Source organism: Accipiter gentilis, chromosome 12 (assembly GCF_929443795.1).
Source record: "Accipiter gentilis chromosome 12, bAccGen1.1, whole genome shotgun sequence".
In the NCBI taxonomy this organism is placed as follows: Eukaryota; Metazoa; Chordata; class Aves; order Accipitriformes; family Accipitridae; genus Astur; species Astur gentilis.
In genome coordinates, this window is record NC_064891.1 from 21,845,001 (window position 1) to 21,859,828 (window position 14,828).

General features: G+C 37.0%; 1 protein-coding gene across 1 annotated transcript in view; it reads left to right on the plus strand.

The window, feature by feature from the left end:
• The window catches only part of HHIP (hedgehog interacting protein), a 73,691-nt gene that overhangs the window by 2,918 nt on the left and 55,945 nt on the right, over positions 1-14,828 (plus strand). Inside the window, exons 2-4 of the mRNA XM_049815462.1 lie at positions 4,486-4,681; positions 11,358-11,514; positions 12,319-12,520. Of these exons, the coding sequence (XP_049671419.1) occupies positions 4,486-4,681; positions 11,358-11,514; positions 12,319-12,520 (555 nt within the window). The remainder of the gene's footprint in view (positions 1-4,485; positions 4,682-11,357; positions 11,515-12,318; positions 12,521-14,828) is intronic.

The following is a 14,828-nucleotide window of genomic DNA, read 5'->3' on the forward strand; positions in this document are numbered from 1 at the left end:
AATTGAGCATGCTCAGTAGACATTTTCATAAGAGCTTCTTGGTTAAGATGCCAGGTCTTTGAGAATTTTTGACCAAATTATTGATCTGTGTTCATAATGAAAATACTACCATTGGCTGCTGTTTGGGGAACAAAAATGGAGCTACCATAATGAGCAGATACAACATTGCACTGGCTCAAGTCAGATTTTTGCATCCTGTTGTTGACATTTAACTCTTCATCTTCTAGTTTTCTGCAATATCCCCTTGTTTAAGAAGGGCTACTACATCCCCATCAAACATTATAATATCAGTTTTTCTAGAAGTTTGCTTACAGCCCAACAGGCAAAGAAGTCCCCTCTACCTTGGATGGTTTCACAGCCAAGGCTGTCAAGGAATGGGTGAAAAGTAATTGTTTTCAAGTGTGCCCTTTTACAATCATTTGTTTGCTCTGGCTCTTTCACGAACAAAGGCTATTGTTGAACACATCCAACTAAACAAATAACTCATCTTGGGGTCCCTTTAACAGCTGCCTTAGTACAATGATCTATTTACATATTACCCTAAAATTGAAACCGAACTCTTTAATGACATAATCCAGCACTATAACACAGAAGAAGCATATGTTCAACCCAACAGCTGAACAATCTCGTAAGCATATGATTTTTAGACATAAATGCTTGTATATCAAATACGGCTTAATGCAATGACTTATTTCACCATTTTTGTTTTTTTTTTTTTTCTATGAACATCAAAATTATACTGCCTTTCTCAAACTAGGTATGGCAGAGTACAAACGACAATATTCAATGTAAAGAATTTCTGTCTATTGTGTCATCTTCTGTTTCTTCTTCTTTGCACTATTCTTTTTGTTGATAAACCAATTTAGTATGCTATGCTTTCCTGCACATTCCAGGATTTATCTTACCTTTAGTCTACCCATTTTACTTTCATGTGGCTAGAGATTAAAGGATGATCTTACAGATGTTGTAAATTAGTCAGCAGCAGGCATAATCATTATTAGGCATGTTGCAATAAATGTTTGGAAGTTTTACATATTTTCCAGAGCACAGTTAGTTTAAACCACTGCAGTTTGATGGTTTCACATACGACTTTAAAAATTGAAGCAGGAAATTAGTTTACATTTCTTTAAAAGACCAAAGCCATTGTCAATTTTAAGGTCATTTTCGAAGTAGAGATCCAAAAGAAAAAGCTTAATTCAAATAAGTATTTCAGCTTTTGCTTAAAACTGGTTTAATATACTCCAGGATAAATACATTATTGATTTACTAAAATTCAGAATAGAATGGTTGTCCTATCTCCCAGCCAGGACAGAGTTATACATCAGACCTCACACAGAGCAAATGTTACCGCCCTGTTTTGCTTGAGCATTCTAAAAGTTAAATAACATTGTACTTGATTTTCAGATAATTGATTGACTCTCATTCCTTAATCTTCCGATTAGCTATTATATGACCAAGATTCATTCCAGAAATGACATGAGGGGGTGAATTCCTGTGGTCAATTCCTGGATAGCAGCTGCTCAGGGGGATTAGGATCCTTTTGTCTTAACTTTGAGGACTGAAATGTTGGCAAGCATTACTTCTCCTGTATCACCAGGCAACGTCAATTACGTTTTCCACAAGAAACAGTAAATTAGCTTTGCTATCCTGTAATTTTTTTTTTTTTTCCCCCTGTTCACAATGTGTTCTGGAGTCTTCCAGTACAAGTATAGTTTTCTATCTGCATTACTGTGGAGTTAATTCAATAAACTCACTGAATATTTACCTAGTAATACCTCGTGTTTACTTGTACTTCTAAACACACCATTATACTGCTACCACAAGAAAGCCTGCTGCCTGAGATCGATCAACTCCCTGATGAAAACATTCTGAGACTTTTGCAAAGCAGGTGATACTATTGAATGTAGGCAAGTACTTTGAAGAGTCATGGTACACTTCCCTTTGGTGGAAACACCCAAATAGGTCATTTCATCCTTACTTTAGGAGAGCTCCCAGCTTCTGGGTGACATAATGTTCTTCAAAAGTAGCATTTATGGACAGTGCTTTCGATCGTCCCCTGTTGGCTTCAGACTTTGTTCTATTTGGCAGGCAATGACTTGACTGAATTATTCAGGCCACTTCCCATCGGAACCACAGCAACACAAAGTACCAAGGTCAGGATGCCATCATCCCTTAAGAAAGTCTAGCTATTGCAGAAGATTGCCTCAGCAGTGTGGATGACTTCAAGTGTATAAAGCCTGTTCTCTACTACCTGGATTGCAATCCTAGGCAGTATTAAGTCAATTTCAAAGTTTTAGTTATTAAGTATTTTGGTTATCGCTTATTGTAGTTATATTTTTAGTTCTTGCCTTCAAGGCATGTTTCCCCAGATCTACCATATCTAGCTAGAGCAACATCTGCAACTCAAGGAAGAAGACTAAGGTTAACGGTTCTGCTGCTATGGCCCAAATGAGCAATGTAGCAAAAAGAATCTAAATTTTTTCGGGAGAGGAGGGGCTGGGGCTGTGGAAAGAATTCCCCAAAGAATTCAGGGCCAATACAAACATTTTGTCATACATGCAACATGCAATTAAGTGATTACTGTCTTCAAGGTTTAAAAAAAAAAAAAGAAGATGACAAACCCTTTCCAAAAGAAGATGTAAGACAATTATATTCCCAAGAAGGGTCTTAAGAGAGATAATAAACCATACATGGCAGATGTTAGTCACAGTACTTAATTGCAGGTGCTATGAAGCCGAGGACAGTCTGAGAACAGGTGGTCTAAAGAACAGAACACTTAATGCATTTAAAGATCCTGGCAAACCTGGAGAAATTCTTTTTGAAGCCAATGGCAGCTCTTCCAGAATAAGGATAGAAGCCAAATGGTGGTGTTCTAATCAGTGGTCCAACTTACGCGACTAAACTTTAGTACACGTTTCAGATGGCCTTTTGACCATATATGTATGGTAAGACTAAATTTTCCTGGAAAGAGTTTGTCTTCTAAATTAAGGTTCCTTTAAGTAGGATTATGTGTAACTGTACAGGCCATATATTGTGTAATATTTTGGTCACATATCTGTTAAAAACAGCGGAGAATGCATGTCTCGCAAGTGTTTGAGGTTCATGTAATTATGATCCGTAAATAAAATGCTGAGTTCAGAACAGTGTTATCGAAGTACTGCACCCTAGAAGACAGCCGACTTATGAGACAGCATACTCAAACATGTCAAGAGCCTTCATGCATTGAATAACTCATTTGATCAAAACTAACTTAGATAATTCCCTTCAATGTTATGTTGTGTGGGAATGACATTGGAAAGTCCTTCTACAAATCAACTCAGAGATATGAACTATAGTAAAGCTGTGTAATCTTTTCATAATTTCATAAAAAATGCGCTTTTTACAAATTTTGCAGAATACAAATATTTACTGCATTAATATTTCTTAACATAAGTGTCTTACAGTCTTTGTTTGTAACTGTGTTAAACAAATAGCAGAAAGAACCTGAGCTTTGGTTTTGCATTGGATCAGATTCAGTCCCTCTCAACTGAGAACACATTTCCCACTACCCACCATTGGGATGAATGATCAAAAAACAATCCATGTGGTTAACAATAGATTAACAAAGTGCACTGCATTCAAAGACTAATAAAGACGAGTATGCTGTTTTCCATTATTTTTCACGATTTGATGACATTGCGCTCCTTAGGCTCCTGTGTTTACTTAAACACATCATCAATCGTGGTTTCATGCTTCTTCAAGTACTATGCATAATATATGCTCTTTTTTCAGGACAAAGTTACAGTTTCAATATTGAGACAAACAAGATGTTACGAACAAATTCTACTTTTTCACTTATAAAGAGAAATGTCTGAAAACACACAGCTTTTCCCGCTTCCAAGTAGTTTGCATTAGAGAGAACAAAAAGCAGAGCGGCTTTTAAAGCGTGAAAAATCCAAGGCACCTGCTGAACTCCGCAGCAGTCATTTCAGCAGCTGGACTGTGGTATCGTTCACGATACACCTATTGAACAAATACCTAGATATGGTTTTCCTGATGTGTTTTGATGGTAGAATTTTAATTTTTAGTCTCTAAATACCTGAATAGGTCACCTTACAAGTTAGGTTTTTAAGTGTCTCTCATAAGAGAAGTGGGTAGAAGGCCTGCCGCTGTAGCTTCTCCTTATGTAAATGACCCCTCTAGTTCAGAGATTGCCTATGTGATTAAGAGATTGCGGGCTTGAGTCCATCAAATAACTTGAGTACTGTTATTCTTATCTGAGAAGGAGAAGCAAGCGCTTAAAATCTCACTGTACTGATGACAGATTACACATTTCATAGTAATAATTTTTGCACTTCCGGAAGGGTGACATGAAACACAGTGCATTTATACTAACTGTATTGGTTCTGCTGGCATTATTTATTACATTAGATCATGCATCTTTTTTTGTGTGTAAGATGGGGATACAGGTCATATGTTTATTTTTCTCTGGTTTGTGGCTTACAGATACTTTCTGTTACCAACAACACAGAATGTGCGAAGCTACTGGAGGAAATCAAATGTGCACACTGCTCACCTCATGCTCAGAACCTATTCCACTCACCTGAGAAAGGGGAAACACCTGAAAGAGAACTAACTCTTCCCTACCTGTGCAAAGACTATTGTAAAGAATTCTATTATACTTGCAGAGGTCACATACCAGGTAAAGCCTATAACAAAATACGGGGCTAAAGGATGTCTGTTTTGAAATGTTGATATTGCCTGAGCAGTTATAGATCTAGCTCTTCGCTAGGTACAATCTCCATTGATATCCAGGGGATTTTCCCCAAACAAAAGCAGAATATCTCAGGGTCTTCACAGCAGATCTTAGGCAGTGAGGTAAATACTTTCAGCGCTTTCTTGCCACCTGCCTACTAAAACTCCCCATGAAACACAGGATTGTTTGTTGTCAAAGGCACCTGAAACTATGACCTTTGCTGAAATATTGGTGTGTTCATTCAAATCATGTAAACAAGCAGTTGGCCATCCAAAAGGCTATTCTAAATGATAGATAGCTTTAAAATGCAACAAATAAAGGATGCTGGCTCTTTGCTGTAGACTCTAAAAGCTGATGAGTAAAGTGTTTTTTCTGGTTTTGTTACCCTAGAAACTGATGTTTTTTCCACCGGGTTTAAAGCCCATTGAAATCAAAGGGAGCTATTTGATAGACTTCTGTTATCTTTGAATCACTTCCAACATGCTGTTAACAACCAAATTCTTAACTAACCTAACACTTCCTCACTGTAGTCAGTAGAGTTAGCTGGACATATCCAAAACCAGATTTTGACCTGTGTTGTCTAAGGCAGTCACCAAATGTGTGCTATCACTTGTAACTATATCAATAAAATAGCCACAGAAGATGGTTCTTTTAGAAATACTGTCTTAATACACTATTATATTAAATAACATCTTTGGTATTCTCAATAGTAAATTATTTATATGTTTAAGACTGTCATTTGTAAACTATGCTTTTTTTTCCCTGTCCAAACACTACTTATAACTAATGCCACACAGGAGAAAATAATTAAACTGGTTAAGATATTTTTTTTAACTAGCAACACAGACTGGAAAAAAGAGTTGATAACCATACAAAAATGAATTTGTGAATAGTCATTTTTGACATACGAACACAGCGTTGTAATATAATACAAACATATTTGAGTAAAGGGGGTAGTTTAAGTGGATGAGATTTGGAGGAGGGCTTTTTAATTGCATGTGTACAGTGTGTACTTGTTTTCTCTGAAATCCCAAGAGTGCAGGGTTTTTTTGCAGCGTTCTTTCATTGACTTGAGAAAACATCTTGAATTGACTTACATTTTCCCTTTACTGTGGTTTAACATGTATCTCAACCCATTCAAATATGAAAATATTATTATTGTCTTTATAAACTAAGAGATGTTTCTAAGGCTTTCTTAAACCAGCTGTTTCTTGCTCTTTATCACATTCCCCAAAGCAAAGCAGAATAGATCACAGTTGCCAAGACTGCCTGCTGAACAGCGATAACAGATTAGATATTCTAAATGTTTGGCCCATATAAGAAGTCAGCACAAAGACTTTTTTTGACATGAGTTTGTAGCTAGTGCAAACGATTAGCATATTCTGCAGATCAAGTCCCTCATAGTTGTTCTATGAAGTTCTGTGTTTCTGAGGAAACAATTTGTTTAATGGGAAAAAATGAAAGAGGGAAAAGGGAGAAAGAAGGAGGACGTGGAGGGAGGGAGAGAGAATGAGAAAGGGCTGAGCAGCACAGGAGCTATAGCCACAGGAACCTCACTCCTCAGATCAACATATGTGGTGACGAATGACAAATTTATTTTTCTACGAAGTTTGTGTATATGTAAAACTGCTGAAGTGCATCAAGATGTCAAGTGCTTTTTGTGACCACCCAGGTTGCCTTGAAAGATAACCAGATGAAAGCATAACTTTAGCACTGGACAGAGCACTGTGCTTTGCAGGAAAAGAGCTTACATACTTTAGCGTCAGTTAAAATAGGATTTTTCCTACATCAATCAGATGCTAATAATCATTCTAAATACATGTTCTGAAAGTTGTTGTGTACTTACATCCACCAACAGGGTTAATTTGGTGACTTGACTGGTACATATGGTTATTGATACCTATACTAGGATTTCCTGAAGGTATTAATTAAGTAAGATTCAGGTTCCTCTTTTTGAGAAGATGGTCTGTAGGATTTTTATATCATTTAATAGTCTTATACATTCTAAAATATAAATTATTAAAGTAACAACTTATGTGGATTTTCTATTTTACTTGTGAGACCCGTATATCCATAAAAATATTTATCGTAAAAGAAAATAAAAAAATAGAAGATGTGGAAGCTATGTTTTCAGCTTATCCTGGAGTATTAAACAAAGAGTTGGAAAGTAACAGGCCCCCAAACCCAAGGTCTCTGGCAATGATTCACTGTGCATTTGTTAAAAAGTCAGATAATTATTCTTCCTCCATTAGGGAGTGCTAATTGTTTCTGAACACCAATACAAAGGAGTTTAAGGAAATTGCTGACTACAAAAATAATTTTATCCCTTCAGTCCTGCACAAATGAGAAATATTATTAGCAATTTAAGACAGCAAGCATCTTTTCTGGAATTGAAATTTTAGCAGTACATATTAACCGAGAAGACTGAGAAATTATACATCAGTTCTTTTCATGAGTTAGCTCCAGAAATTCATTTATTGTTCTGTCTCTTTTTGCAAAGACGAAAACTGTAGCAGATCCTTGGTTAACTCTTTTGAAGGCAGCAGTTTCCCACTAGTTATGACTGTATCAGAACTTCCATTGACTTCTTTAGGAATATCCAAAGAAAAACTGGACCTGATTCTTTATTCAAAGAGTAATAAAAATAGCTGTTAAGATTGTATGGATATGTTAATGCAGGAGGGTGTAATGTTTCACAAAGTCCATGAGATTAGAACTTCCTTGCTTCATCCCAGGTGACTGTTCTCATTATTTCTCAGCTGATCTTTACTGTAAGCCTTAGTTTAAGTGATTACCGATGGCGACATTGGAGTTAAGTGACTTAATGGAGTATCTTCAATCAATATGAATTTTAAGTTTTCCACGGTCATAAGAGAAGATTGTCTAATATTTATTATTAATATAGCTCGTAAAGAAAAGCATGGCTGATTCTGCCTTCAGCATGAGCAGAAACTTGACCCATGCCAGTGGAAGTGACATATTCTAGGGGACAAACCTTTGCCACAGCCATAGTGCGTTCTGCCATCCAAGGACATCAGACAGATTTTGAACTATGTGCTCTCCATTATTTTCATTTGAAGAAATGGGTTCCAGATGATTGTGGGTGAATTCAGATCCAGGCCCAGATCTGAAGCCAGGCATTACCAGAACAGATGCTTCATTTGAATTTTTAACTCCAAACAGGGGCACCCCAGCCCACAATGCTGGAAATCTTAAGAAATTCTGCAACCTACACAACACTTCCAGAAGTTCTAACATAGTCGACTACAGTCGAGTACATTTTGAAACAATCAGTCTGGAATCACCTCTTTGATTCATTTTTCACTGAGAGTTGAGAAGAGAGTGGAGAATGTGGTTTTTGTGAACAAATTTACATCTAGCTGTCAAAAGTGCAAATCAGAAGAAGAACAACCAAACCAGGAAAATGCTTCTTTTGCACAATACTGAACTGTATGCTCAAGGTCATAGCAGGAACAAAGCAGGTGAGCCTGATTTCCAGATGCTCTCTAAGCCAGTGCAGGTCTACTCAGATGAGTGGATGATACTCAGTCCTGTGTGCAGTGCAAACAAGGAAGGGACTGAATAGGAGCCTGACTTGCTGTAAAGACCGGGACAAATGCTACCACAACATTTGAGATGTACATCAAAGAGAAGAGGCAGGGGGATGGGTAAGCAGGGAATCCAGCAAAGTGGAATTTGGTGAAGGTAGGATAGGAAGGAAGATAGGGTATGAGGAATAACTGACTGCAAATAGGAGTGGAGAGAGGAGGTGAGGATCAGCGGAGAGCAGAAGTTTTCCTTTGAAAAGGCTTGAAATCATGCAACTTATTCCCACAGTTTTTTATAAAGGCAAACACAGAAAGCCTTCACTGTAACTGCCTTAACTGAAAAGTCTGTAGTTTGATTCTTGTTTGCAAGACAGAAAGTTTTAAAAGCTTAGAAATGCAAGCCTGTGCAAAATCTGACATGTACTACACTTAAACATTATGTTTAATCTTCCTTTGTGATTTCAGTTTTCTTCGTTAACGTGGGCACTGCTTTGTCAACGCATACACACCTGGTAGGAGATTTGTAATGATATGTATGAGTCTTTTAAAATAAAGTAATAAGTACAGAAATTCACACAGGACCAAATATTGCTGTCCTTATTAGGCATAGTTTTCACAGAGGACAGTGACAGAGCTGTATTTGAATAAACTCAGACTGAGCAAAATGATCTTTTTTCTTTTCCCCAAGAATTCTAGTGCTAACAGGCACTTGTCAGGGACCATTCTTCTGGACACTGCACAAACACTGAACAAAGTGGCAAACTCTACACTAAAGACCTTACAATCTAAGCACGATAAAGAAAACATTAAATGGCTACAAACAGATAGGGGAGGTGGAGCAAATGTTTTGCTAACGGTCTTTACTGAAGCTGTTAGTATGTTGAATCTAGCATATATAACAGTTTGCATCTGATTGTTACTTGAAATGAACATGTACCGAGTAAACGATATGGCCATGATATGCTCTGTTTTTCTGACTAAAGATAACATTCAAGCCAAGACTAGTTTATCTTTGGTAAATAGTAGATGGTATACTTGGAAAATTGTACAAAGTATTAGAAATTGTACACCTCTAATTTGCTATTGCATTTTCTTGAATGACCCACTGTGCCTAGAGAAATAAATTATTAAAGACAAAACTGTGTCTTTTTAAGTCAAATAATTCAACAGCAAGATTTTAGATTACCTTTGCTTTTGGCATTATATCTAGCCTTGGAATACTACTCCATGATTATATCAGAGTTCCTTTTCAGTTGTTCCACTTGAAATTATATCTCCCATTTTCTCCAAATAACTACTATAAATTAAAACCAGCTCCTCAGAGATGATATTTACTGAAGCTCCAAATCATGGTAATTAAACTTTTACACCACAACACACTACCATGTGTTTCCAGATATTATTTTATAGAAACCAAAGGCAGGCTTTGTCGTGTTATTTTTCCAATATTTTTAAAGGAAGATGCATATGAAAAGAAGTATAGTTGGGTGGGAAAGGCTTTCCACTCCACAAAAATTCTGGGATCTAAAAAATTTTCCTATTCCACATAAGGAAGAAATTGAACTCTTTCGAAATTTTCCATGAAGAAAGCCACAGAGAGACCACCCCAGGATAGCTAATAAAGTCGTTGTTAGGACATTTACTTGGGAAATGGGAGACTTAGGGTCAAACTCTTGCCTGACAGATGAGGGGCATTGACCTGAATATTCCTCTTCCTAATGAAACACCCTAATTACAAGACGTTGGAGTATAGTGATAGGAGGTTTCCTGTCTGTTTCTCTCGTCTTCATTTAGACTAGAAGTTTGAGTTTGGACCAGAAGCATCATGTTAACTAAAGTTTTGTCAAAACTGATAATGTTTCTGAAAGAGCTTTGCTTTTAAGAAATTGCCATTTTCCAATGAAACACAGCTTTCCCTGATCAGCTCTTCTTGCACATTGTAAGCCAGAGGTTTTATGGCCAAGATCTGTGGATTACTGCATTATTCGCAAGTGGTAAAGCCATGCATAAATTAGGCCTCCAATTCCAATTAAGTGCTAATTCTGTGTATCCTATGAGTTATGTCCTGGACTATAGTGCATACTAACACGGTATGCCAATAATGCAAAGAGGAATGAAGGTAACTTAAGACATACTATCTAAACAATGTTTTAGTAAAATGGTACATGTATAACTAGCCAAATTCTATCTTCTTAGATTTAATACTAATGATTGAAAAATGGATAGAAATGACTAGAAATAGGTTTGTGGACAGAAACAGATATTTTTGCTGTCATTAGACATAGCGTAATACCAGTAGTGGCAGGTTTTTCCTCAAAGGCTCTCATTTTACCAACTTCTTGTTTCCCTGGGTCTTTGAACTCCTTCCCATTTTAACCTAAAACCCAAAGACCACCTTTCATCCAAGCCGGCTTAAAAACCAGCTCCAATTCAGCATTAGGCATATCCCCCTTCTCAGGGAAGTAGACCTCGCAATGGGACACTGTGTTCACCCACCCTAATGCTGGGAGTCAACCAGAGGCCATCTGCATGTCAACGTGGTGCAGTTTTCCGCAGTACTTCTTGCTTTCTGAGACAAGTAATTATTCAGCTCTCTGACTGATGTCCTTTGCTGCCAGCATTCTACAAAGTCTTTACTGCATGTCTTTTACTGAAGTCTTTACTGAAATTTTTACTACAAGACGACACTTAAAAAAAAAGTTAAATGAAAGCTGCTCAAGCTATTTTACGGCAGATAGTAGATTTGATTAATAGGGTTAAAATCAGGGCAAAGTGTATCACAGCCTCAACTCTTAATTTTTTAATGAGTAAACTGTAGTGTCATTTTGAATTAATGGGTATTTTTATTTAAGCACACTGAAAATAAGGTTTAATACAAATACAGATGAATAGACTATAAAAGGTAGTACTCATTTTGTATTTATTCAGAGCAGGCCTTTTTCACAGATAGCACTTAGTTTAAAATTACTTCTTTTTCCACTCAGTATATAATCTATTTAAAGGTTAGTTTGATGGCACAAAACTGCAGACATGACAACACACTAAATATTTGTATGCTCTTTTGCATTTTTAAGGTTTTCTCCAGACTACAGCTGATGAGTTTTGCTTTTACTATGCAAGAAAAGATGGTGGTGTATGCTTTCCAGATTTTCCAAGAAAACAAGTGCGAGGGCCAGCTTCTAACTCCCTGGACCACATGGAAGAGTACGACAAAGAGGAAGAGATCAGCAGGTTCATAAAGATAAATGCTGTTTAATCTAAAAAAAAAACCCCTAGCAAAGCCTGTGGTTTTCACAGTGAAACAGCTCAGTGTGTGCTTATGCTCAGCAGCTGTGTTTTCCAGATGTTACTTTCTTTTGCCGCTGCTAGTGTACGTCAAAAGAGAAAGTTACATTAACTTCAATATTTCAGTACCATCTGATATTTGCGTTTCTGAAAAGGTGTTAGAATCCCGGTCTGAACCACCCTGTGGATCTTGGTTATGGTCCACCCTGTGGATCATACATAGTTCTAGGAAGTCATTTCTACCTGGATTTAATATTACTAAACAACTACAATAAGTTTATTAGTAAAATATTTATCTCGTTATTTTCAATTTATTTCATTCATGTATTTTTCTTTGTGAAAATAATTAAATTAGATTGCCCCATCATAAGTCATTATTTTTAAATGGGTTTTAGAAGCCAAATTTTGTCAAATTTCTGGAATTTACTGTGTTTATTGTATGGTACAAATTTTGTATTTATAAATTGTTCTCTTTTTATACCAATTTTTTTCTCTGCTGCCTCTACATTTCAGATCTAAGACGAATTAATTTTCTCTTTCTTGTATACAAACTAAATTTTGCTCAAGTGAAGTTCAAATTGATTTTCAGTATTATATGCTTGCATACATTCGAGGAAATAATTTATTCTGGATTGTGGAACTGTATTTTTAATACCACTGCAGAACAATAATTTTATCATTTAGGGACATTGTTGTGTCATGGTTACAAACAAGAATAAATTTCTCACTATTTATTTTTATTTTTTTTAGAAAACACAAGCACAACTGCTTCTGTATTCAGGAGGTTGTGAGTGGACTAAGGCAGCCTGTTGGAGCAGTACATTGTGGGGATGGATCCCATCGCCTGTTTATTCTTGAGAAAGAAGGATATGTGAAGATTTTCAGTCCAGAAGGAAACATACTCAAGGAACCTTTTTTGGATATACACAAGCTTGTTCAAAGTGGAATAAAGGTTGGATTTTATACTTATCTCTACCTGTTTATATTTTAACCTGTATATGGGGAAAAAAGGGAAGAAACGTTTCTCAGAAATTATTTTAATTTAAATAATAAAAAAGAAGAGTAATGACAACAGACACTGCAGCTCTATCTGGGAAAGAAGTGAAAACTTCCTTGTTTCAGGAAGGGAAAACGTAGCATCTTGTAACTGTCATGACATTTTTCTCTTCCCCTTCATTTTTTCCTCACTTTAAATTCGGAAGAAACTATCCGACAGGAGCATCCCACAGCATTATCTTTGTATTTTTCATCCTTTGGGCTCATTTCCATCCCACTGAATTCAGCTGAGTTTTGCTGTGATTCCAGTGGGAAGCAAGTTTGGCTCAGGGCCTCCCCCGACCTGAGGGTCCTCGGCGATGCCCAGGGAGCCGGACACGGGAGGGGGCCTGGGAGTGCTCAGGGACCCCCAGGAGAGGGGCGGCAGTGCTCGCTGCCTCCTGGCTCCACTTCAGATGTGGCACAAGCTGCCCTTGGTGGGAGGCTGCTTTAAAACGGCCTGTGTTTGAGATGCACGAGAAACGTGACTGACCCTCTAAATTCAGACCTGCGGGCGGGTTGGTGCAACAGTTTTCCTTGTGTTTGATGGGAAGACTTTCATGGTCAGGGGAGTGAATGGTGAATGGGCACTGGTGGGAACACACTGGAGGGTGAGGGTAGAGGTAAGGAATTACATCTAGGTGTGGGGTAAGTACTAATGGAAAACTCGTATGTCTAATGGAGGGTATTTTACTTTGGTAATGTCGTGTGGTTCCATGTTGATTTCTTGTCACATTTTAGAGTGGTAATGCAAGTACAGTCCAGCAGATATATAAAAACTTAAATTGAAATTTAAATTGTAATCAGGTTTTGCCTAGAACAGTCAGGACTATATATCATAAAGCCTTCATGGATGAAAAATATATTGACATACTCATGACAGAGTAATCTTAAATAGTAATTGTGACAAACTATATCAATTTAAAATGCATAGCACGTGCTAACTAATCATTTTGTGTTTCAGCCATAAGGGCAATAAGCCAATTAAGATAGTCTTTTTCTGAGACAAAATCTCAGAGGTTTTTGGTTTGTGTTGAAAGAGAGAGAAAAATTAAATACATTACACCTTTTTCAGGAAAAGAACCAATGTATATGATTCTGTGATTTCCTGAACACTTCCCTTTCTGCCTCTGTAGGTAACCATTATGTTCAAGTACCAAAACAGAAGGGACTTATCAGGGGTGGTTTTGAACATCAATCTAAGGCTGTTTTATAGTTCTTAACCAAAAATTCTGGTGGTTCGTACTTGTGAAAAACTGACACTGAAACTTTCCACAGAACTGCTATCAGTCCCCAAAAAACCTTTCTCGAGCAAACTTTTACAGCTGGAACTTAGAGGCAAGGCTAAATGGAAAACTGATTTTCCATGCTTCTGAATAGGCAGTAGCCTGCTTGATAAGACTCAACAGCTACCCTCAGATTCAGATTCAACTTTTAGTTCTGTTTTAAATCAGTGACCTGATCTTTTTAGTCTTTACTACCCTAACCATCATATAATACTCTAAACTGGATCTGTTTCAACTACAACATTTTGTGTAAATAATTTGATGTTCTCTAAGCTAGAAAGTCTAATTCAATTCCCTGAGATAACAGTCCAGTGACTGAGGATAATTGTATTGCAGCGTTTAATGCAGGCTGGCAAGAACGGAGGCTTTATGTACTTCACAGGTAAGGAGAAAGGGAATGTGCCTAGAAGCAAAAATCCAGCTCTTAAATAGATAGGGGAAAGAATTTGAGGAATGAGTACATTATATAAAATAACAAATAAATAGAATAAAACAAACACCACATAATCAAAATGGTAGTTTTAAAACAAGGGTTCTTAAACATTTTTATGTTTATGCCCCACAGTCTGATTTCTATAATCATTGTCCATGGTCCTTTACCTACAAGGATGCAAGATCACTGCGACAACAGTAGCAATTATGCCATCAAAATAGACTATTCGAAGGGTATTTGATTTTACTTACCTACTGCACACTTTAAAACTAGAAATCAGTAATGGAGAATACTATGCGGACAGACAATTTTCCAGCAGGCAGTGCAGATAATGTACAGCCAGTGATTAAAAAAACCCCCACTATCTAAAACACTGCATCCACATGCAAAGGGTGAGAATTGCTGAATGTGTCCTCTGTGCTTACTCAAGAAATGCTTGTAGTGTCAGGTAGATGAATTTGTATGTATACATTTTGCTTGATGTGTCTGATTCTTCTCATACGGTG